The following is a 25178-nucleotide window of genomic DNA, read 5'->3' on the forward strand; positions in this document are numbered from 1 at the left end:
GAGTCAGACAGGCCTGCTACTCTTTGCTGCTAGTTTAACTTCTCTGCATAGATGTAGTTTCTCCTGCTGCCTGCTGAATACGAAATACCATATGAGTTAAGACCACTGAAGTGACCAGCAGGATTTTAGAACTCTATTGATATATGTAGCTCCCTCCTTCTAGTATAGCTTCATAAACTCAACGAATGCATCCCTTTGGCGCCCGCTTCGTGACTTTTCCATCTTTTCCAGCACTGAAGCAGTTGTGTCAAACATTCTCTTGGTCTCGATTAAAGCAATTTGGCATTTTTTTCCCTCTGAATTCATGAGTGGCAAGTGAAAATTGTTCCTGTGTATTGGAAAAACATGATTCTCCCATTTCCCATGCCAACCAAGCATGCTAGGTGCTGTTAGAGCCCGCCTCATCCAGAGTGCCCTAGGTGGTGGGCCCTTGCCTGCGTCCCCAGTGCTTACCCCAGCACACTGGTTTCCAAAGAACTCCTCAGGTGCACATGGGTTGAATTGGGGTGTCCTGGGCCAGCTGCCGGTGTTACAGTCGAGCCCAACCCTGGGCATATGCAGTGCCAACTTGGTGGCGGTCCATCAGAGAATGGCCCAGAGACCTGGACTGGGGCCATCAGGGCACAGCCACCCCTTGTGGTCCTTTGTTAGGTTACGTAGGTAGGTCTAAATCCCTCGCCGCAAAAAAGAAAAGGCCTAGCTGAAAATATTATCTTTTAGTCTTTCTGTCTTGTCTTGAAGGTGCTTGACATCCTCCAGCACATCCAAACCCTAGACCCGGGGCAGCACGGGGCGGTGGGGTACCTGGTGCAGCACACTCTAGAGCACATTGAGCGCAAAAAGGAGGAGGTGGGCGTGGAGGTGAAGCTGCGCTCTGATGAGAAGCACAGGGATGTCTGCTACTCCATCGGGCTCATTATGAAGCATAAGAGGTGAGTGCCCACGATTGTCTGTCCTGTGGTGTCCCTTCCACAGGGGCTGCGGAGACACACACGCACCTGGTGAGCCCCCAGGGCACAGTGGAGGAGGAGCTGACTGGATCACTTATCCCCCAAGTGTGCACCTTGGGGAAGACAGAACGCTGAACCTCTTTTTTTTCTTTTTGAACCATGTCTTTGACCTTTGTGTTTTTTTAAGCAGCAACTTACTTTCCTGAGAGAGCTTCTAGTGTTTTTAGTGGCCTTTAGATGTTTGGGAACATGGAAGTAACTTTGTAAGCCACAAGTTTTTTCTCTCATTTCCTCATTGTTCTTATGTCTTGTCACTTAATCTCAGGCTCTTCAAATCTGATAGGCACGTGGTCTATTTACCAGGCAAAATTAAACTGTATCCAAAATGATTGGAGCAGTTTACATCCCACCAGCAGGCTAGGAGCCTAGAGTTCTTATTCTCGCCTGGTGCTATTGCCAGACCTTTAAAAGTGTACTCACGTGAGAAATGGCAAATAGTGTTTCACTGTGGTTTTAATTTCTGTTTCCTGGGTTACTAAGCACGGTGAGGTTCTTTTCATATATTTACTGGCTACCCAAGTTCCAAGTTTCCTCTTATTAAGCGCCTCTTCAAACATTTCATGGTTTTTTTTTTTGGTTTTTTTTTTCTCCTTTGGAGGCGGAGTCTGGGTCTGTTGCCCAGGCTGGAGTGCAGTGGTGCGATCTCACCTCACCTGCAGCCTCTGCCTCCTGGGTTCAAGCGATTCTCCTGCCTCAGCCTCCCAAGTAGCTGGGACTACAGGCACGCACCACCACACCTGGCTAATTTTTTGTGTTTTAGTAAAGACAGGGTTTCACCATGTTGACCAGGCTCGTCACTAACTCCTGACTAAAGTGATCTGCTGTTTTGGCCTCCCAAAGTGCTAGGATTACAGGCATGAGCCATGGTACCCGGCCCATTTCGTGTATTTTTTTCAATTGAGTTATTAGTCCTCCCTATTGATACGTTAGTTGTCCTGTATATCAGTCTCTACATGAAGATAAGTTGCAAATGTCTTTTTCCAGTTTTTGGCAGGTGGTTTTCATTCTTTATTGCATTTTTTTTTTTGACTTTTAAATGGAAATTTGCAAAGATTTATAAGAGAGAAAGGACTGTAAGGAACCAGGTGGTGTTCCTGTCATCCAGCCTCCACAGCTTCCATACGGGGTGGATCTTACTCTCCCCTGCACCCTCCAGACCTACCTTTCTGGGTTAATTGACGTAAGTGCCAGATGCCATTTCACCTATAGCGATTTCAGTATGTACCTCTAAAAGGCAGGGGCACTCTCTCCTTCTCTCTCGGTCTTTTAATATTTAACATCTTGTTATCACATCTAAAAAACCCCAGTTCCTTAACTTCATGCAGTATCTAGTGAGAGTTCCTATATCCCCAGTTGTCTCATATTTTTAAATGTTTGGATCAGGATTTGTTAGTCTCTTGGTTTTAGTGATGTCAAATTGGTTAGTCGTTTCCTTTACGGGCTGTATTTTTAGTGCCTTGTTTTAACAAACCTTCCCTATCCTGAGCACGAAGATACTTTCTATTTTAGAAGTTCTGCATTTAACACCTGAGTCTTCATTGTACTGAGAATCAAATTTGGTGTGCTGTTGTTAGGCCAGGTCCCCATACCTTTTTCTTTTGGGTGACCACTTGTCGTCTAATCACTTTTTGTTGAAAAGTTTATTCTTTTCCAGATAAAGTGCTATGTTGATAATAAGAAGTGTTTATAAAAGGGGTCAGGGCTGTCCTGAGAAAAGATTCATGTGGAGTAAAGCAGGTAACTGAGGATGAGCTGAGAGAAGCCACGTGGTTGTCTGTAGGTTGTTGCGCCCGTCCACAAGGACTGACTGTGCCTCCTGTGTTAACTAGGTATGGCTATAACTGTGTGATCTACGGCTGGGACCCCACCTGCATGATGGGACACGAGTGGATCCGGAACATGAACGTCCACAGCCTACCGCACGGCCACCACCAGCCTTTCTATAACGTGCTGGTGGAGGACGGCTCCTGTCGATACGCAGCCCAAGGTAAGTGGCGGTTCCGCTTGCTCCAGTGGCCCCCTGGGCGTGTTTTCAGCACACGTCCGAGCCCTCGGGTAGGTACTGTGGGCGTCGGCCATCGGTGCCTGGGCGGCTGACGCCCCATGGCCAGCCTCCTTCGGGCCCACAGTCAGCTAAACGTGGCTGGGTCTGCACAGGTGCAGCCCTGGCGAGGGGTCAGTAGTCACACCCGCCCTCCCCCAGGGCCTCCGCTCCCACAGCCCGAACCCTATGCCAGCTGTTGCCAGCTCTCATCTGATTGGCCATTGTCGATGCCAATCAAATTCCTGTAAGTCCTGCCTCCTGGACCCTGCTCTCGGCTCCTCCCAGACAAGGAGGGAACCTGGTGAACACTTGGGGGGCCCCCTAGTGCCCCCTGGCCTCCCCAGGCTTTGGCTGCCGGTTGATGCTGGAGACGCCCTCGTGTGGCCACCTGTGGGGACTGCAGCCCACAGCGCCGGCCCTGGGAACACCTGAGCGCCCGCAAGTGTGCGGTAAGTTTGGGTAGGCGTCTGGGCCACTGCCGCCCCGGCAGGTGCCAGCCCAGGGCAAGACTGAGGTAGAGACTGACAGAGCCTGTGGAAGCCGGTGAGAAACAAGAATGCCTTCAGTATGCGTCTCCCTTCTCTTTGTTCCTGTTGAATTTCACCTCCACTTAATAGGATGAATTCATTGTAGTGTCTGTCAAAGCATTCACATTGATTAATTAATAGTTCACATTTATTAATAAAAATGAACGTGAATGCTAACGTAGTGCCATTCTGTGACGGGCATCATTCTAATGTATATTAACTCCATTTGAGAAACATCATCATTTTCTAGATGAGGAAACTGAGGCACAGGAAAGCCATTGAAATTTTAACTTACAGAACACAATTTGAAGCCAGGCAGCTTGACAGAGAGCCTCCTCCTTATCCATCATGCTGTACCTGCTCGTGTCTGGCCTAAAACATGAGGTTTGACCTAACTCGATATTATGTTCTGATAAATCCAATAATCAAAATATGGGATGTATAAAAATCTCAGAAGTTTCTAAAAGGCTGGAAATTGCCAGGTGAAGTGGCTCACACCTGGCTCACACCTGTAATTCCAGCACTTTGGGAGGGTGAGGCAGGATTATTGCTTGAGCTCAGGAGTTTGAGACCAGACTGGGCAACACAGCAAGACCCCATATCTGCAAAAAATTTAAAAATTAGCCAGGCAGAGTCATGTGCACCTGTGTTCCCAGCTACAACACAACAAGACCCCATCTCTACACAAAAATTAAAAATTAGGCAGAATAGTGTACACCTGTGGTCCCAGCTATTCAGGAGGTTGGGTTAGGAGGATCACTCAGGCCTGGGAAATGAAGGCCGCAGTGTGCTATAATCATTGTGTTGCTGCACTCCAGTCTGGGTGACGGAGTGAGATCTCATCTCAAAAGGCTGGAAAATAATGATTATTGTCAATTCATCAGAAACTGAAAGGATCCCCTGGAACGGCAGCATCAAGAGAAATGTTTGTTGAGACTGCAGGTTGCTTGCCCTGCCTCAGTGTGATGGGGACGGTGTAAGGGGTTTATATGCTCCCTGTGGCAGATGGAGGCACCAACGGGGATATTATTAAACTTTTGAAGCTGTGTAGAATATAAACAATCTCTAAAAATCAACACATGATTTGGAAATTATTGACTGATCCCTGCGCCATTGGTACCAGCACAAGTCACCTGGTAAGTGCTTGATACCCTACAACATACGGCGTTCACAAGAATAAAGAAGCATTTTCTTTTCAACAACACTGTGGGCCAGTGTCTGTGGCTTTACCACATGGCATCATTATCCACTGTTTAGGGTTGATCTTAAGTATTTGGTTTTAGGGGTTGTGATTTGTTCACTTCAGAAGTTGATCTCTTATCATATCTAGGTGAACATGCAATGTAAGGTTTAGTCATAAAATTGTCATTACTGAAAAAACATCTGGTTGTCAGTTTTATCATCTCTTAAATCGAGATAGAACTAAATGATTATGGGTGATGTTAGCAAATTGCCTTCTGGAATTTAAAATGTAGAGACTTAGAAAATTCTTAGAACTTCAAAGCTGTTTCTACACTATGCTAGTTCCCGTCTTCTGCTGGCAGTTTCATCAGCACTCCATCAGCAAGCGTTTCCTGAGGGACTCTGAGTCCTAGGCTGAGGGGCAGTTGCCCCCCCAACATGTCTGATGTGTAGCTGTCTGCAGGGTCCTCCCTCTCCAGGGGACTCTCCTCTAGGCCTTCATCTCTTTCCCCCTTGGGGTGTCTGGATATGCTGGTGACTTCCAAAGCCGTGTTTCCATCCCAAGCTCTTCTCTGGGCTCTGTGTCCACCTCTAACAGCCCCCAGGTGTGTGCGCTTGGAGGTCTCTCGGGGGTCTTGTCTCCACTGTTCTTACCCCCGACTCACTGAACCCATTGTTGTAACTCGATTATCTCTGCAAAGAAAGACAAAGCATGAACGCTTTGTGCTGCCCCCATATCCCCGCTGCTCCTGCCTGCCCATCTCACTGTGCCTGCCCATCTCACTCTGCCTGCCCATCTCACTGAGTGACACCACATGGGGGCCGGGTCTCGCCCTTCTCTCTTTGCCCTCGCCACACATCTGTCTACACACACACGGCTGTCTCCTCATGTGTCTCACATTTCCATTCCGGTGGTTTCTGCTTGCCTACTTCCTAACTGACACCTGCCTCCAGGCCTTGCCCCAACCAAGCATTTTCCTTAGCAGCAGCAAGAGGATCTTCCTAGCGTGTCCCCGGCCACTTACTGCTTGAATTGACTGACCGTTAGGAGTTTCTCATCGGCAGGCAGTCCGGAATGCTTTACCAGGCCCTAGGGATCTGGCCTTCCCCTTACAGCCCCAGCATGGTTCCCACCCCCGGCATACTCCCGCCCATTTCCGCTCATCTTCCTTGAAGTCGTCATTCTTGCTTGCACGTCTTCACACAGTTGGCTGCCCCTGACTGATAGGTTTCCCTGCCTCACCTGCTGGTTTCCTGTCACTTCCTCCCAGAAGCTCTTCTCGCCCCGCCCCTTCCCTGCCCCTTGAGGTCAGGTCATTTGTTCCCACTCTGCACTTCGTGACACCCTGTCCTTCCCTGTCTTTCACATCCGCTGTTTCCTATTGAATGCTCTGCCCCCCTCGCCCAGTGTGAGCTTGGGGAGCTCGGTGAATGTGAAGTTCCTGCTCGCCCACGATGTGTCCCAGCTGCCATGCCACACCCCTGGGAGAGGCTTGCATTCAGCTGGGGGAGGGAATCCATCCCGGAGAGAGACAGCAGTAAACAGACACACAGCTGTGAGATGAGGGGAAAGTGTGTCATGAATGAGAGGCTTTTTTGTTTTTTAATATATAGGAAATTGGGATGAAGAGCATTTTCAAACACATGGAACAGTTAAAATAATACATCAAATATCCCCGTTTACCCTCCAGTCGATTCAACAGTGAATGATTCCCATATTTGCTTTATCTATAGAGACTTTACTTTTTTCCTGCACCATTTGAAAGAATATTGCAGACATGACCTAAATACTGAATTATGTCTAAGTATAAGGAGATTCCTCTGCATAACCGCAATTACATTATCATACCTAACATAATTATTTTATAATATCTAATAGTTTTCAAATTTCTCAATTGTCACAAAATAACCTTATGCCTATTTTTTGCTGGTTTTTTAAAATCAGGATCCAACCAGATTTCATTCACTGCATTTGGTTGTTTTTTTCTTTAGTCTCTCTTATTAAAGACAGTTCCTCATTCTTCTTCTTTTTTCCCCTTCTTCATATGACTTTGACTTTTTGAAGAATCCAGTGCAGTGGTGCAAACCTGAGTCACTGCAGCCTTAACCTCCTCAGCTCAAGTGATCCTCCCACCTCAGCCTCCCAAGTAGCTGGGACTACAGGCATGTGCCACCACACCTGGCTACTTTTTTTTTTTTTTTTTTTTTTTTGAGACGGAGTCTCGCTCTGTCGCCCGGGCTGGAGTGCAGTGGCCGGATCTCGGCTCACTGCAAAGTCCGCCTTCCGGGTTCACGCCATTCTCTTGCCTCAGCCTCCCAAGTAGCTGGGACTACAGGCGCCCGCCACCTCGCCCGGCTAATGTTTTTGTATTTTTTTAGTAGAGACGGGGTTTCACCGTGTTAGCCAGGATGGTCTCAATCTCCTGATCTCGTGATCCACCCGTCTCGGCCTCCCAAAGTGCTGGGATTACAGGCTTGAGCCACCGCGCCTGGCCCACACCTGGCTACTTTTTGTGTTTTTGTAGAAACGGGGTTCACCATGTGGCCCAGGCTGGTCTCAAACTCCTGGACTCAAGCATTCTGCCCACTTCGGCCTCTTAAAGTGTTGAGATTACAGATGTGAGCCACTGTGCCTGGCCATTGTCTTGTAAATTGTATAACATTTTGGATTTGCCTCATTGGTTCCTTAACTGTACGATGTCTGCCAGCTGGGAGTGAAGTCTGAGTCCTGATTAGATGAGGATAAGAATTCTTGGGGAGGATACTTCACATCCCTCGCCGCGTGCTTCCCACTGGGTCTCATCAGGAGCCCTGTGTGAGTGATGCTGAGTTTGGTCACTTGGCTAAGATAGTAACTCACTATTTCAATGAAGAAATCCACGTGGGCACTCTGTGGCATCCTGTGAAGATCCTGTTCCCCACTGACCTTGAACATTGTGGTTCTAGCACTTTTTTAATATCCTTGCCTAAATCTTTATATGAGAATTGCCGAGTGGTGATTTTGCCACCACTGTTGTTCTCTCTACTTCAATGAACAAGAGCTTTCTTCTTCCTCCCTGCCTCTCCCTCCCCTCTCCCTATCTCTCCTTCCCTGCCCTTGTCTCTGCCATAGATTCCTGGATTTTTATTTATTCAGTGTGTTATAATCATGTGGGACAGTTTTATGCTCACATTTGCCCATTTTTAGCCAGTGAGAGGCCAGGTTTTAAAAACACATATTAAATATGTTTTTGAACATTTCTGGGTTAATGTGTTTTTATGAAAGGTATTTTTTAAAAACTTTTCTTGATCTAAATTTTCAGCCATTGACTCCAGTGATCCTATTAGCCCAGGTAGAACCCATTCATAATGCTTTTCTAATTACTAGCTCTGCACAGAAAGGTGAAGAGTGAATTAGAAATCACATACATATATGACATCTTCAAATAGTTTTAGTTTGTACAATGAAGAGGATACTTCCCCCAGTGTGTTCACCGAAACCCTAATGGGATGTCCGGCATCTTGCATGTGTGTGATGTTGTGTTCCCACTAGGGGGCGCGCTTTGATACTTTCCACGGCCCTGGGTGGGAGAATGCCGCTCCTGTCCCCCCTCCTTCCGGGCTTCTCAGAAGCTCCCAGCCGAGGTCAGCTGCCGTATTGGAAGGCCAGGAATTCAACTACTCGAGTCTAGGTCAGCAGCTGTATTGGAAAGCCAGCAATTCAACTACCATGTGAAAATCTCGTTCTTAAGTTTTGTCTGTATGATAAAGCACCTCGTACGATGCTTGGTACATGGCATGTCCTCGACAAACGTTGGTTCCCTTTTCCATAATTGATACTTCCAAACTCAACTTTCCACCCAGACAGGCCTCCCTGCCCGACACACACACACACACACACAAAAACACACACACACACACACACGGTCCATGGCCAGCTGTACCTGCTGGCAAGTGTGGTGAGGTGAATGGGGATCACCTGCATGGGGGCGGGGTTGTGTTAAGTGGCACAAATATGTCAGAGGATGCTTTGGCCCTGGCTTTCAAATTGTAAAAATCTCAAGCACGCATTCTCTTCCAGCCTAGCAGTTCCACCTCGATCCCTCCACACGTGTACAAGGAGGCCTGTGGCCCCCTCGTTAAAATAGCAAGACAGTTGTCACTCATAAGAACTCTTCTAGTAGCCTGGGGTCTATGCAGACTGGAATGAATACTAAGCTGCAATTGAATAAGCCAGTTGCGGGCGAGTGCTTAGAATATGTTTTGTGGCCGGGCGCGGTGGCTCAAGCCTGTAATCCCAGCACTTTGGGAGGCCGAGACGGGCGGATCACGAGGTCAGGAGATCGAGACCATCCTGGCGAACACGGTGAAACCCCGTCTCTACTAAAAAAATACAAAAAACTAGCCGGGCGAGGTGGCGGGCGCCTGTAGTCCCAGCTACACAGCAGGCTGAGGCAGGAGAATGGCGTAAACCCGGGAGGCGGAGCTTGCAGTGAGCTGAGATCCGGCCACTGCGCTCCAGCCCCGGCTACAGAGCGAGACTCCGTCTCAAAAAAAAAAAAAAAAAGAATATGTTTTGTATAAGTATTCTAAGTATAAAGCAATACCAAATTTTAAGTATACTTCAGGTATCTAGCTGCATATGTGTGTGCTCATAGGAGAAGGACTGAAAAGACACACTCACACCAATGGTGCTTTTCTCTTGGAGAGGAGGACCGGATCAGGACAGGACGGGTGCCCACACAGGACTTGGGTGGTGTTTCCATAGTATTTATTCATATATTTTGGGGTAGCTGAAAAAATTTAAAAAGCAGACAGATTTTTCTGAAAACTTGAAGAGAATCCAGGAAGATTCCTCAAGATTTTTCAGAACTTTTAATTGGTGCCTGGTTCATGTTTTACTCAATTAAGTTTTGTGTTACTTAGATTTATCATTTTTCTTAAAAGTAAACTTTGTGAAAATCTTCTTAGTGGATTGGCATTTATTTTTCTTTCATAATACATAGTCGCCAACTTCATTATGTTGTTACTTTTTTCCTGTTCTGCTTCTTAGCAAGCTAGGAGCCCAGGCCAGTAAATGCACCAAATCCAGTCCTTCTTCCTCTCTAACAGCCAGGAGTGGGGCTGGGAGCGCCCTCGTGGACTGTCATTTACCTGTCACCTGGTTTCCCACCGTCCCTGCCTGGACTTCGCATGCATCTCATTCTGGGCCCATGTTCAAAATTCTGTGCAGTAGCTGTTGGGTCGCGTTGCCCTGGCAGATCTGTGGATGATAGCCTGAGTTTCCCCTTCCCTCCTCCTCCCAACAGAAGCTGAATGTTACTAACACCTGGCTGTTCCTTGATAATACATAGAAAGGAAAATTGGAGGAGAAGGGAACAATGCTGAAACACAGGGCTGGGGCTCTGGAGCAGGGCTTCTCAGCCCAGCACTAGTAACATTTTGGCCAAGATAGCCATTTGTGGGGAGCCGTCCTGTGCGTTGTAGTGTACTTAGCAGCATCCCTGGCCTCCACCCACTACAAGCTGGCAGCAGCTCTCAATTACAACAACCAAAAATGTCTGCAGACCTTACCAGATGTCCCTTTGGTAGCAAAAGAGCCCCCAGATGAGAACTATTGCTCCAGACGAACTGGCAACAAAGCAGTTGTTCTAAACTACCTGCTTGAATTCTCTGTACTTCAGATATCTATGTCCTGCTTACCAATGACAGGTAACAGTGGTTCCCTTAGAGCAAAGGGGATTTTGTCTCGATGGTATTCCAAGAATCTTTACTCTCCCTCTGCTATTTCTGTGCAGCTCTGCCAGACGATCCAAACGTGGCCAGGCGTGGTGGCTCACACTTGGAATCCCAACACTTTGGGAGGCCATGACAGGAGGATCATTTGAGCCCAGGAGTCTGAAACCAGCCTGGGCAATGTAGCAAGACCCTGTCTCTACAAAAAAGAATAGAAAATCCAAAGGCCAGGGCCCTGACACTGGCCTGGTTAAGATACTGGGTCGTGGTCATGTCACCACAAGCCTCCTCAAGGAAGATACGCTTTGCTAGTTGATTCCTCCTGTAACTGGATGTGAAGAGGGAGGTGGCAGCAGTGGGTGGACAGGAAAGGGCATCTTAGCCAGTGGCATTTTGAAACATTTGCAGCATTTTTTTTTTTTTAACATTTATTGGTTTTTCCCAAGAGAAAATCATCTCTAGAGACCTACTGGTGACAGCAGAGAGATCAGAGTTAGTGGATGACTCAGTTTCCTTCTGGAAAATGTAGGAGGTCCTGAAACCACAAGCTCTTGTGTGTAACGTGGGCTGGAGCATCCCTTTGGGGGCAGCGGTGTTCTCTAAGTCTACCCAGCCCCTCCCTGCCTGCTGTCTCCTGACTGTTGGGTTTTTCTTACGTCTGGTTCCCTTAAGCTCTGGAAAGGGACTGTCTGGTTTGAGTCTGGGGTTAAATCCTTGGGCAGCCCACTCAAAAGCAGAAGGGGGCTCCTTCCAGGGTTACGTGGTGGGGGTGCCTGTGATGCCACTGTGGGGTCTCGCACATTGTAAGTACCCAGTTTAAACTCTGTCACTGTGCCACATCATGGAGCAACCCCTGATCCGTGGCCTTCCAGGCCCTTTCTAAGTGGTACAGCCTTTCTACCCCCACGTTTCTTGGAGGATCTCACAAACAGGTTGCTCATTTTCATGGCCGCCTCCTGCTTTGCTGAATTAGTGTGCCATCATTTATTCACACAGTGGCCCACACTCGGACGTTTACACTGCTCTTCCATTTTCCTAGCATAAGTACTGTTCAGGTAAACAGCCTCCATACATTCATCTCTGCACATGATGTGTCTGACTTCCTCAGTGGTACTGATTTGTTCAGACAGTTCTGTCCCTGGTCACAGTCTGCAGAAACAGCCTAAAACAACATATTAGCACATTTCTTCAGCTCCTCCTGTTTTGTGGTTAAAAAAAAACCCTGCAAATTGAGTCCTACAACTCTTTCCCCCTCTCCCCAAAGACAAATACCAGTTAAAAGTCAGTGCTTCAGAAAGATGCCTGCGTTCTTCCTGTGTACTTCGGGGATGCAGGGCCTCTGATGCCCTGACTTTGTGTTTCAGGACATTTAACCCAGCTGTTTAAGAAATAATAGACCGGCCGGGCGCGGTGGCTCAAGCCTGTAATCCCAGCACTTTGGGAGGCCGAGATGGGCGGATCACGAGGTCAGGAGATCGAGACCATCCTGGCTAACACGGTGAAACCCCGTCTCTACTAAGAAATACAAAAAATAGCCGGGCGAGGTGGCAGCGCCTGTAGTCCCAGCTACTCGGGAGGCTGAGGCCGGAGAATGGCGTGAACCCGGGAGGCGGAGCTTGCAGTGAGCTGAGATCCGGCCACTGCACTCCAGCCTGGGCTACAGAGCGAGACTCCGTCTCAAAAAAAAAAAAAGAAATAATAGACCACACTGTTTGTGTCGGTAAGCCCATCAGTTGGCCTTACTGGTATTAATTCATAGACCCACTTACGTTCGTTCGGGTGATGGGCAGTGCCAAGGATGGCTTTGGAGTGATTGGAACTGGGGCGCCCTGGGGACATAGTCACAATAGGAGGATCTGCCCAGCCCAGCTCCCTTCCGGTGCTAGGTCATGGAGGGCATGGCTGGGCTTCTTCTGAATCAGGGGCCACACCCAGTCTTGGGCCAGGCCTCCATGGAAGGCAAAGAAGGGTGCACAAAGCACCGTCCTTTAACTGGTCCTGTAGAGGAGCCTTGTTCCAGTTATTCTGGGGAGGTGAGAAACAAAGCCTTTCGAATACCTTGCCTGTTTTTTTTTTTGTTTGTTTGTTTTTTTGAGATGGAGTCTCACTCTGTTGCCCAGGCTGGAGTGCAGTGGTGTGATCTTGGCTCACTGCAACCTCTGCCTCCCGGGTTCAAGCAATTCTCTGCCTCAGCCTCCCGAGTAACTGGGATTACAGGTGCCTGCCACCAGGCCTGGCTAATTTTTGTATTTTTGGTAGAGATGGAGTTTTACCATCTTGGCCAGGCTGGTCTTAAACTCCTGACCTCATGACCCCCTGCCTCAGCCTCCCAAAGTGCTGGGATTACAGGCATGAGCCACCGCGCCTGGCCCTATTTTTTTTTTTTTTTTCCATTTTTACTGTCTTATTTTCTATTTCTTCCTTCCTTTCTTTCTTTCATTTATTTATTTATTTATTTATTTATTTATTTATTTATTTTTGAGATGGAGTTTTGTTCTTGTCGTCCAGGCTGGAGTGCAATGGCATAATCTCAGTTCACTGCAACCTCCACCTCCCAGGTTCGATGGCTTTTCCTACCTCAGCCTCCTGAGTAGCTGAGACTACGGGAGTGCACCACCATGCCTGGCTAGTTTTTGTATTTTTAGTAGAGACGGGGTTTCACCATGTTAGTCAGGCTGGTCTCGAACTCCTGACCTCAGGTGATCCTCCCGCCTTGGTCTCCCAAAGCGCTGGGATTACAGGTGTAAGCCACTGCCCCGGCTTTATTTTCTATTTCTCTAGTGGCGAAATAGAGAACAGGGAGAAGACGTAGCATGGTTTTCCCAAGAGATGGTACAGATAATAATGCCTGATATCCACATGGGGTCTGGAGGCGCAAGCCATCTTCCATTCATCCCACAGTCTCACAGCAGCCCTGGAAAAAGGCTGCTCGCTGTTGAAAGCCAGTGTTGGAAAGAGCTCGGGTGGAAAGTGTGGTCTGCGTGAGGGGCTCCTATGAATCGAGGAGAGGGGTGGCAGGTACGAGGCTTGTCACCATGTGACATCGCAGCTTCAGAAACTTAGCCACTGCCAAAAAAAGAGCAGGCAGGGATAATCTTGTCCATTGTCCAGTCAGAGAGACCTGTTGAGTCTCCAGTTTGCCACTGCCCAAGAGACCATTGGAGTTTTGCTGGAGCCAGACATCCTGCTCAGAGATTAGGAAAATCCTGCTGTTCCGTGGGGGAGCTCTTGGGGTAGCTGTGCCACCACCCACCTTCTCCTGATTGCCACTCGCTGCCCTTTTCCCATTACCCTCTCCTGACTCCATAAACGTCTTCAGTCTTCCCTTCTCCACCTCAAAAATGCCACCTGGAAGGGGTGATGGGAGGTTCTCTGGAGGAAAGGCATGGCAGCAGTGGACATTGTAATGAGAATGCCCGTGTGCCTCTTTACCAACAGAAAACTTGGAGTATAACGTGGAGCCTCAAGAAATCTCACACCCTGATGTGGGACGCTATTTCTCAGAGTTTACTGGCACTCACTACATCCCAAACGCAGAGCTGGAGATCCGGTATCCAGAAGATCTGGAGTTCGTCTATGAAACGGTGCAAAATATTTACAGTGCAAAGAAAGAGAACATAGATGAGTAAAGTCTAGAGAGGACATTGCACCTTTGCTGCTGCTGCTGCTATCTTCCAAGAGAACGGGACTCCGGAAGAAGACGCCTCCACGGAGCCCTAGGGACCTGCTGCACCAGGAAAGCCACTCCACCAGTAGTGCTGGTTGCCTCCTACTAAGTTTAAATACCGTGTGCTCTTCCCCAGCTGCAAAGACAATGTTGCTCTCCGCCTACACTAGTGAATTAATCTGAAAGGCACTGTGTCAGTGGCATGGCTTGTATGCTTGTCCTGTGGTGACAGTTTGTGACATTCTGTCTTCATGAGGTCTCACAGTTGACGCTCCTGTAATCATTCTTTGTATTCACTCCATTCCCCCGCCTGTCTGCATTTGTCTCAGAACATTTCCTTGGCTGGACAGATGGGGTTATGCATTTGCAATAATTTCCTTCTGATTTCTCTGTGGAACATGTTCGGTCCCGAGTGAGGACTGTGTGTCTTTTTACCCTGAATTTAGTTGCATATTCAGAGGTAAAGTTGTGTGCTATCTTGGCAGCATCTTAGAGATGGAGATATTAACAAGCTAATGGTAATTAGAATCATTTGAATTTATTTTTTTCTAATATGTGAAACACAGATTTCAAGTGTTTTATCTTTTTTTTAAATGTAAATGGGAATATAACACAGTTTTCCCTTCCATATTCCTCTCTTGAGTTTATGCACATCTCTATAAATCATTAGTTTTCTATTTTATTACATAAAATTCTTTGAGAAAATGCAAATAGTGAACTTTGTGAATGGATTTTTCCATACTCATCCACAATTCCTTTTAAATGACTACTTTTATTTTTTAATTTTAAAAATCTACTTCAATATCATGAGTAGGTCTTACATCAGTGATGGGTTCTTTTTGTAGTGAGACATACAAATCTGATGTTAAATGTTTGCTCTTAGAAGTCATACTCCATGGTCTCCAAAGACCAAAAAATGAGGTTTTGCTTTTGTAATCAGAAAAAAAAAAAATCATGAACCTTAAAAAAAAAAAGGTTTTGAAGGGAAAAAAAGTGGTTCCACACCTCTTGCTATTCCTTAGAGTCACTTCAAGGCCTGTTTGAATGTGGCAGGTTAGAATGAGAGAGAATGTCTTTGATTTGAAGAGTGTTGGACTTGCGTGAAAGGAGATGTGCGTGTTGGAATCTGCTTTTCCAAGCCGCCAGGGTCCTGAAGGCAGCAGGATGAAGCCTGTTGTGGCGTCTTTCGGGAAAGCCTGACTGTGTGTTCAGATGGCACTGGCTCCTTTCCGAAGTTCTTAGTAACTGAGCCTAGAGTCACTGCACGCCTTCGTGCAGCTCCGGAGCTCCCCCAACTCTCGGCCTGCCGGTTCTCAAGTGAGCTAATCTCGTCATTAATCAGTGGAAGCTAACTTCTGAAGTTAGGACCTACTTACTTTGCTCTCAGCGTTTAAAATGATGCAGTTGCTCTAATGAATGGGGCATTAGGGGCCTGTCTGTGCACCTGTCTTTCCCTCTGCATGCAGTATTCTCACCCACGTTGAATGCCTGCTGCTTGTTTACCCTTTGGGAACCCTGGGGTGACCGAGGTTTGGAAAGCCACCTAAGACCACTTCATAGCAAGGGAAGACTTTAAGCAGTTACTAGAAAGAGATGGGGATTTGGCCCCTGGCTCCTCCATCCTGAATTAGCTATTATCCACTGTCCACGTTCCTCATCAGTCAAATCCAAAGTCAAAGGATTTGAACCTGCATCTGAAAATGTGACCACTCACAGCACCTGACCCGCCGAGGTTGGGAGGATTGTACACTACTCTCATTTAAAGGGGAAAGTTCGGTAATATGGAATTAATATGAATGAGATGCATTAATAAGAAACTGAGCATGCTGAGAGTTGCAATTGTTGGTTTTCTGGTTTGATTGATTTCCTTTTTTCTTAGAAACATCAAAGCCAAGAAAGATCGTTTTACCTTTACTGACCCAGCTGTAAATATGTACCTAGACTGTTTTTAAATGTCTTTCTTCATGAATGCTTCACGGGGCTCCAGGAAGCCTGTATCACCTGTGTAAGTTGGTATTTGGGCACTTTATATTTTTCTAAAAAACGTGTTTTGGATCCTGTACTCTAATAAATCATAAGTTTCTTTTTAAAAATTTTCCAAAACTTTTCTCCATTTTAAAAAGCCCTGTTACAAAAGTCAAACTTTCACTATGTTAAAATGTTAAATATTTGGATATAGCAACTTCTTTTCTCTTCAAATGAATGCCAAGATTTTTTTGTACAATGATTAATAAATGGAACTTATCCAGAGAAACCACGCAAATGGCCTGCCCAATTTCGTTTCAGGACAGAAAGCCCAGCCATGACTTGAGTAGAATGTGTCTCACCTCTCTTCGGATCTAAATATGAAAAGTATGTTCTGCTGAATTTTTCTGAGCATTGGTGAGCGGACAGCCTACCTGTAAACCATGACCTCCTTGCCAAACGTTCATTTTATCAGCTCACTAGTAACCTTTGAGAATTATCTAGTTGTCATGCAAAGATTGCACTTTTTGAATTATGTTAAGTTACACATGTTGTAAAATGAGAACTGCTCATGCTTTGAAAGAAAACCAGGTTCTTCGTGCGTTCTGTTGCCGTTGATTTGAATGGCTGCGCTGTATACGATGTGTCCAAAATGTCTCCAGAGCACTGATTCTGTGTAATGTTACTACCTATTATGTGGGAGGAAAAAAGGTTATAGGTTAAACAAAGTCAGTCGACTGTATGGTGGTGTTTCTCCATACCTGTAACGCACAGGGCTGTGCGTCGTCACTTTCTAAGGAGTGTGCAGCGTGTGTGTCGTCTTGATATATTAAACCCTGGAATTTCCCTCCCCTACACACACGCACCATCCCCGGGGGTCCGGTGTTTGCAGACTTGCTTTGAAAAGCCGTCTCAGCGAGACATCAGTTCTGTCCAAAGTGAGTTTACCTTAGAATCAGACTGGTTTTGCCAGGCGTCACGTTTGCAAACATTATCCACCTAATCAGATTTTGAAAGGACAGTTTTCCTGTTGGCTGCCTGAGACTTATAACAGATCCCCATTAGAAGCGCATTTACACAGCAGAATGATTTTATTGAGAAAACCAGCGTTAAGTACTGTTGCCAGCTCAGTTTTCCATTGCATACTGTCTACTTAAAGTCTCGTTCTCATTTTTAAATGTTTCGGTCTTTCTCCACGGAGAACACTGAGCAGAGCGGCCGTGTTGCAGGCTTTCTGCTGCTGCTGTCAGGTATCTTTGCTTTCCCCTCCTTAGTCCTTACTCCCAAGTAAGTGAACTCAGACTACCAGCAACTTTTTAACTGAAGAGTGTCTGTGACCATGATGATCAAGATGCAGCTCTTCATGTTTTTATTTATTTATTTATTTATTTTTGGAGGGAAGGAGAGACATCAGCTGGACAAAATGCAGAATTTGGATGTGGGACAATTGCTTTTTGGAGACGTGAATAGCTGTACTGTACGTATTATTTTGTGTGGCATGCTAACTTCGAGCCGGGCACTGGCCTAATCAAGTCTTTGTAATCCTCCCAGCAATCCGATGAGGCAGGCGCAGATAGTAAAGTTTTAGGCTTTGCAGGCCGCCTACAGACTGTCGCATGTTCTCTGTTTTTAAAACTGTCAACAACATTCTTAGCTCAAGGGCTGTACAAAAACAGGCTGCAGACGGGATGGTGCCCACAGGCCATAGTTAGCTGACCCGGGCTAGGGTGTAGGCACTTAGCATTCCACTGTATAAAGGGGAAACCCAGGTCATACTGCGTGTGCGTGGGTGGGAAGCCGGATGTGGAATACAGGTGGTCCCTGAGTCGCCAGGAACCACTGAGCTCCAGCTGTTCACACCCACACTCTCCGGCGCAAGCAACTACCTCGCCATGGTTTAGCCTTGGTCTAGCCGCAACTTTAACCTTGAATGTTGCATTTCTGAAAATTTAGAATCTTGAAGGTAAAGGACATCCCTTCAGTGAATAAAATTATGTGCAATTATAGAATACATGTGTTATGGTCACGTAGCAATGACTGTATTAGGGCTATGCTAGTTCTGTAATAAATAGACCCAAAAAGCTACAATGGCTCAAACACCATAGAACTTTTTTGCTTCCATAATACTGGGCAGGGGAATGGGCTGGCAGGGCAGCCCCAGTGCAGGCATCAGAGACAAAGCACTCTGAGCCGTCTGTCTCCATCCAGCCTGAAGTTGGGGGCAGCATGGAGGGCCGTGACCATCTGGGAGCTTCCATGAGCCGGGTGTGGAAGTGGCGCCCCTTATGTCCACTTTCATTTTGCACGGAGGCGGGAAACGTCGTCCAGTTGTGTTCTAGGAAAGGAGACAGAACACAGTGTGGGTAGAAGCTCTGGTCCACCACACAGGCCACTCCAGTGTGCTCCTCCATGGCAGGAGACAGCCACGGACAGTTAAGCCAGGCTGTCTGTGGGGACGGACACATTTCTCCAGTCTCCGGCTCAGTCGCCCCTGCCTCAGTAGCACATAGAGGCAGCGGAGTTCCCTTTAGGTGGCACTGCCTGTGTACACTCAGTCTCCACCGCAGATGGCTGCAGAAGCGGGGAGCAGACCTCACCGCGTGGGTCACGTGTGCTAGCTCTGCCTCAACAGCCAGATCTCAAGGGCCCGGCCATGCCTTCTTTCCAGAGGAGGTGCCAAATGGTTTCCTGTGGGCCCGAAAGGAAGAGAAAAGGTTTGGTGGGCACCAACTTGTGTGTGCCTCGCCCCCAGAACCCTCCGCGATCCCTGCATCCTCCTCAGCCCAGTTTTTCTGGGCCGTGCAAGTTCCCTCCGTCGGCCCAGCGTGGTGCCTCCGGGATTCCCCACCCCCAATGCCCATTCAGAGGTGAAGCAGGGACAGTAGCTGCAGTAAGAACTCCCATTTGGGGAAAAGAAAGAATGAAACAGAAGTTGCTGGTCTCTAGCAGGGATGAAATCCCACTCGCGGGGGACCTTGTTAAGACCCCTGCCCTTGTCATGGCCGGGGGTGACATTTCCTGCGTAAGCCCTGACTCTGCTCTCCGGAGGACTCCCTGCCCTCTGGGAAGTTCTTCCTCAAATCTCATCCTCTCTGGTCTCCTCAGAAGTGGGTGTCAGGTGCATCCTGCCTGGGGGCTGGCCGACTTTCACACTCCACTTCCTGTTGGGTGCAGCTTTAGGGGCCTGTCCAAGATTTTTATTTACTTATTTGTACAACAAGCTTGCGATTCCTCTAGCAATGATTCCTTCTAACGCTTAGCAGGCTATTAACCTGTTGGTGCCAGTAATCATAGCCTGTGTTCTTTTTCAGAACTTTCCAGCCTGCTTTATCGCCTCTTGGCTCTCCCTTCCCCCTGACTTAATGTGGCTGCCTTCATCTGATATTAACCAAAGGTGACGCTCGCTGCTTAAGTGAAAAATATTTTTTTGTTTCGTTGCTCAAGAGACAGTTTCGCTCTTGTTGCCCAGGCTGGAGTGTAGTGGCGCAGTCTCAGCTCACTGCAACCTCTGTCTCCCAGGTTCAAGCGATTCTCCTGCCTTAGCCACCCAAGGAGCTGGGATTACAGACATATGCCACCACCCTCGGCTAATTTTTTATTTTTAGTGGAGATGGGGTTTCACCATGTCAGTCATCAGGCTGGTCTCAATCGCCTGACCTCAGGTGATCCACCTGCCTTGCCTTCCCAAAGTGCTGATTACAAGCATTTAACGGGCCTTTGTTGTTCAGTGATTTCCTTTGAGATGGAGTCTGGCTCTGTCGCCAGGCTGGAGTGCAGTGGCACGACCTCGGCTCACTGCAACCTCAGACTCCCTGGTTCAAGTGATTCTCCTGCCTCAGCCTCCCGAGATGCTGGGATTACAGGCATGTGCCACCACACCCAGCTAATTTTTGTATTTTTAGTAGAGACAGGGTTTCACCATATTGGCCAAGAGGGTCTCGATCTCATGACCTTGTGATCCACCCACCACAGCCTCCCAAAGTGCTAGGATTACAGGTGTGAGCCACTGCACCTGGCCTTTTTTTTTTTTTTTTTGAGGCGGAGTCTTGTTCTGTCGCCCAGGCTGGAGTGCAGTGACGTGATCTTGACTCACTGCAACCTCCACCTCCTGGGTTCACGCCATTCTCCTGCCTCAGCCTCCCAAGTAGCTGGGACTACAGGTGCCCGCCACCATGCCCGGCTAATTTTTTGTATTTTTAGTAGAGATGGGGTTTCACCGTGTTAGCCAGGATGGTCTCTATCTCCTGACCTTGTGATCTGCTTGCCTCGGCCTCCCAAAGTGCTAGGATTACAGGTGTGAGCCACTGCACCTGGCCTTTTATTTATTTATTTATTTTTTTGAGACGGAGTCTTGCTCTGTCGCCCAGGCTGGAGTGCGGTGACGTGATCTTGGCTCACTGCAACCTCTGCCTTCTGGGTTCAAGCAATTCTTGTGCCTCAGCCTCCCAAGTGACTGGGATTACAGGTGTACACCACCACTCTCAGCTAATTTTTGTATATTTAGTAGAGACGGGGTTTCGTCATGTTGGCCAGGCTAGTCTGGAACTCCTGGCCTCAAGTGATTCACCTGCTTTGGCCTCCCAAAGTGCTGGGATTACAGGGGTGAGCCACTGGCATGGCCGATTTTCGTTCTCATCTCTTGGTGTGCAGAAGCAGTGGCCTTTTCCACATAGGACACCTGGGATTTCAGTCTCTTTTCCATTTTAGTTCTCAAACCAGCACATTTTTGCTTCGCTCCTGTTTTTCTTGTCTTCCCTGGTGATAAACAACAGAGCAGTCTACACACTGTATTCCTTGTCTCTTTTGGCTGCTTTTTCTAGACTGGCTGCAGGGCCAGTGGTTCCACCTTGCAAATCAAAAGCAACAATTTTACCAAGTCTGACCCCCAAACAGAGCTCTCTAGCCTTCCGGCCTCCAGGAGGTGTTTCCTTGCCACTTGACTGCTAGGCTAACACCATAGAGTTTAGGGTTTTGATACAGTGGTGCCCCCTCAATGGTTTTGTTTGTTTATTATTATTAAGTTTAAAGTAGGCTAATATTTCCATAGGAAGTTCTACTTCCTATTTGGCTGTGCAATTAAGAAAAAAAAAACACTAAGAACAATGATTCAAGTCTTTGGGAGTGGGAAGAGCTACACGTCGTTTAGTAAATGCAGGGAAGGAAGTTGCACAGAATACAGAAAGGAGAAATTTTGGGAGAATGAACTGGGCAGTCTTATAGAATCCTTGCATGGTTAGAATTTCCAGCTGGGCACAGTGGCTTGTATAATCCCAACACTTTGGGAGGCCAAGGTGGGAGGATCGCTTGAGGCTAGGAGTTTGAGATTAGCCTGAGCAATATAGCAAGACCCCCATCTCTACAAAAAAATTTAAAAATTAGCCAGGTGTGATAGCTTGCGCCTATAGTCCCCACTACCCAGGAGGCCGAGGCAGGAAGGTTGCTTGAGGTCAAGGCTTCAGTGACCTGTGATGGCGCCACTGCACTCCAGCCTAGGTGATGGAGCAAGACTATCTCAAAAGAGAAAAAAGAAAAAGAGAAAAAAAGAATTTCCACCTGCTTTTTTTTTTTTTTTTTTTTTTTTGGGAGAGAGTCTTACTCTGTCACCCAGGCTGGAATGCAGTGGCACAGTCTTGGCTCACTGCAGCCTCCGCCTCCTGGGTTCTTGTGTCTCAGCCTCCTGAGTAGCTGGAGCTACAGGCGTGTGGCGCCACACCCAACTAATTTTTGTATTTTTAGTAGAGACACGGTTTCACCATGTTACCCAGGCTGGTCTTGAACTCCTGACCCCAAGTGATCTGCCTGCCTCGGCCTCCCAGAGTGCTGGGATTACAGGCATGAGCCACCGCGCCCGGCTCTCCACCTACTTTTTAAATGAAAGAATTCTAATAGAAATGTTCATATGCAAGTTATTGAATTTGGGAGAAATTCATACTTTGAATGAAAGTTACGGTTTTCCTATTTCCAAACCATTATAATCTCACAATCCTAGAATTCTTCAATAATTTACCAGTTTTTGTAGGACGATTTTCTCAGTTGTGGCTGTTACTGTGCAGAGGGCTCTGTGCCCAATATCTGTGCTGTCCTCCACCCCAAGGTTTCTCAACCTTTTTTCCAGTATTGCCTGCTCCAGGAGGCTTTTTAGGTTGTTTTTTTTTCCTAATCACCCCTGCCACCCGAAATTGTTTTGACTTTTTTTTATAGAAATGACATTCATCTTACATGAAATTAACCACATCACTGGTATTTACTTCATGCACAATGTTGTCAGCCTCCACCTCTAGTTCCTAAACATTTTCATCACCCTAAAATAAAACCCCCAAGCCCATTAGGCAGTCACTCCCCATTCTTCCCTCCCGCAGCCCGTGGCACCCACCAGTCTGCTTTCTGTCTCTGGATTTGCCTGTTCTGTGCATTTCACGTATATGGAATCACACACAAGGTGACCTCTGTGCCTGGTTTCTTTCACGCAACATCGTGCTTTCAAGGTTCATCCTCTTTGTAGCATGTATTGGCACTTCATTCCTTTTTATGGCTAAATATTTATGGATATACCACATTGTTTTGTTTTTATTATTTTTTTTTTATTTATTTATTTTGGAGACAGAGCCTTGCTGTGTCGCCCAGACTGGAGTGCAGTGGTGCAATCTCGGCTCACCACAACCACTGCCTCCTGGGCTCAGGTGATTCTTCTGCCTCAGCCTCCCGAGTAGCGGAGACTACAGTCACGCACCACCACGCCCGGCTAATTTTTTGAATTCTTAGTAGAGACGGGGTTTCACTGTGTTGCCCAGGGTGGTCTAGAACTCCTGAGCTCAGGTGATCTGCCTGCCTTGGCCTCCCAAAGTGCTGGGATTACAGGTGTGAGCCACCACACCCAGTCTATTTTGTTTTTATTTTTTGAAATAAAAATTGTGGCCCAGGCTGGAGGGAAGTGGCACAGTCACGGCTGACTGCAGCCTCTGCCTCACTGCAATCTCCACCTCCTGGGCTCAGGTGATCTCCCACGTCAGCCTCCCGAGTAACTGGGATCACTGGTATGCACCACCATGCCCGGCTAATTTTGTTTTGGTGTTTTGTTTATTTGCTTGCTCGCTTGCTTGTTTTGTAGAGATGGGGTTTCTTTATGTTGCTCAGGCTGATCTGGAACTCCTGGGCCCAAGCAATCTGCCTGCCTTGGCGCGCATTTTGTTTATCCATTAAGCTACTGATGGACATTAGAGCTATTTCCCTTTTGAACTATTGTAAATAGTACTGCTGTGAGCCCTCCATGAAATGATTTTTTTTTTTTTTTTTTTTGAGATGGAATCTCTATCACCCAGGCTGGAGTGCAGTGGCGCAATCTCGGCTCACTGAAAGCTCACCTCCCGGGTTCACGTCATCTCCTGCCTCAGCCTCCTGAGTAGCTGGGACTACAGGCGTCCGCCACCACGCCCAGCTAATTTTTTTTGTATTTTTAGTAGAGTTGGGGTTTCACCGTGTTAGCCAGGATGGTCTCGATCTTCTGACCTCGTGATCCGCCCACCTTGGCCTCCCAAAGTGCTGGGATTACAGGCGTGAGCCACCGCGCCTGGCTGATTTTTTTTTTTTTTTTTAATTTTTTCAGATGGAGTCTCGCTCTATCGCCCAGGCTGGAGTGCTGTGGCACAATCTTGGCTCACTGCAGCCTCTGTTTTCTGAGTTCATTTGATTCTCTTGCCTCAGCCTCCTGAGTAGCTGGGATTACAGGTGTGCACCACGCCTAGCTAAATTTTTTTTTTCTTTTTTTTTTTTTTTTTGAGATGGAGTCTTGCTCTGTCGCCCAGGCTGGAGTGCAGCGGCACGATCTTGGCTCACTGCAGCCTCTGCCTCCTGGGTTCAAGCAATTCTCCTGGCTCAGCTTCCTGAGTAGCTGGGATTACAGGCACACACCACTACGCCTGGCTGATTTTTGTATTTGTAGTTTCGCCACGTTGGCTAGGCTGGTCTCCAACTCCTGACCTCAGGTGATCTGCCCGACTTGGCCTCCCAAAGTGTGCTAGGTTACAGGTGTGAGCCACTGTGCCTGGCCTAATTTTTTTACTCTTTTTACTTCTTTCTACTTTTAGTGAAGACGTGGTTTCACTGTGTTGGCGAGGCTGGTCTCGAACTCCTGACCTCAAGTGATCCACCCACCTCAGCCTCTCAAAGTGCTAGGATTACAGGCTTGAGCCACTGTGCACAGCTCCGTGAAATGTTAATGCCAAAGATAAACTACAGCTGCTTATGTACTATGTGTGCGTGTGTATGTGCTTTATGCATTAAAAGCATAAATACACATACTTTTTTTCACTCCCCCAAGAACAAATTTTTGTCCCTTGGGGGCGATATTTCCCCATTGAAAACGCAAGCTCCACCTGGGCGGTAGTATTGGGAATAGCTGCTCTCTGCTCTCGCTCACTGGTTGACCATTGGTATCTTATCTTTGAGTGCCTTTTAATGTACCCACCTTTCTTGGTGCCAGGAGCTGTAGTAAATGCAGAAGTGCATTTCTGTCGCTTATAAGGGCTAAAATGTATGTTCCAAAGACTTTTTTTGATATATAATCTTTGCTTATTATATTGAGTTGACCCACCCCAGATCTCCTAAAATCTGTTACTAAAAATAAGGCCGGGTATGGTTGCTCACGCCTGTAATCTCAGCACTTTGGGAGGCTGAGGCAGGCAGATCGCCTGAGGTCAGGAGCAAGACCAGCCTGGCCAACATGGTGAAAACCTGTCTCTAGTAAAAATACAAAAAATTAGCTGGGCGTGGTGGCATGTGCCTATAATCCCAGCTACTGGGGAGGCTGAGGCAGGGAGAATCACTTGAACCCAGGAGGCAGAGGTTGCAGTGAGCCAACATCGTGCCATTGCACTCCAGCCTGGGAGACAAAGCGAGACTCTGTCTCAAAAAAAAGAAAAGAAAAGAAAAGAAAAGAAAGTGCAGTTCCAAGACATCCTAGGTAATGACTACTTTTTTTTTTTTTTTTTAGACAGAGTCTTGCCCTGTTGCCCAGGCTGGAGTGCAGTGACGTGATCTCGGCTCACTGCAGCCTCCACCTCCCAGGTTCA

General features: G+C 47.3%; 1 protein-coding gene and 1 long non-coding RNA gene across 3 annotated transcripts in view; one reads left to right on the forward strand and one right to left on the reverse strand.

The window, feature by feature from the left end:
- Window positions 1-18198, forward strand: part of LOC105495150 (F-box protein 21) — a 51661-nt gene extending 33463 nt beyond the window's left edge. Inside the window, exons 10-12 of one of the 2 annotated variants that reach the window (XM_011764404.3) lie at window positions 721-932; window positions 2840-2997; window positions 13917-18198. In XM_011764404.3, the coding sequence (XP_011762706.1) occupies window positions 721-932; window positions 2840-2997; window positions 13917-14107 (561 nt within the window). In that variant the 3' untranslated portion in view covers window positions 14108-18198. The remainder of the gene's footprint in view (window positions 1-720; window positions 933-2839; window positions 2998-13916) is intronic. The other variant, XM_011764412.3, reaches the window with a different exon arrangement.
- A 449-nt stretch (window positions 18199-18647) lies between these two features.
- LOC105495143 (uncharacterized) overlaps window positions 18648-25178 on the reverse strand; it is a 43449-nt gene continuing 36918 nt past the window's right edge. Inside the window, exon 3 of the long non-coding RNA XR_011608791.1 lies at window positions 18648-18798. This is a non-coding gene — a long non-coding RNA (uncharacterized lncRNA). The remainder of the gene's footprint in view (window positions 18799-25178) is intronic.

Source organism: Macaca nemestrina, chromosome 10, assembly GCF_043159975.1.
Source record: "Macaca nemestrina isolate mMacNem1 chromosome 10, mMacNem.hap1, whole genome shotgun sequence".
NCBI lineage: Eukaryota > Metazoa > Chordata > Mammalia > Primates > Cercopithecidae > Macaca > Macaca nemestrina.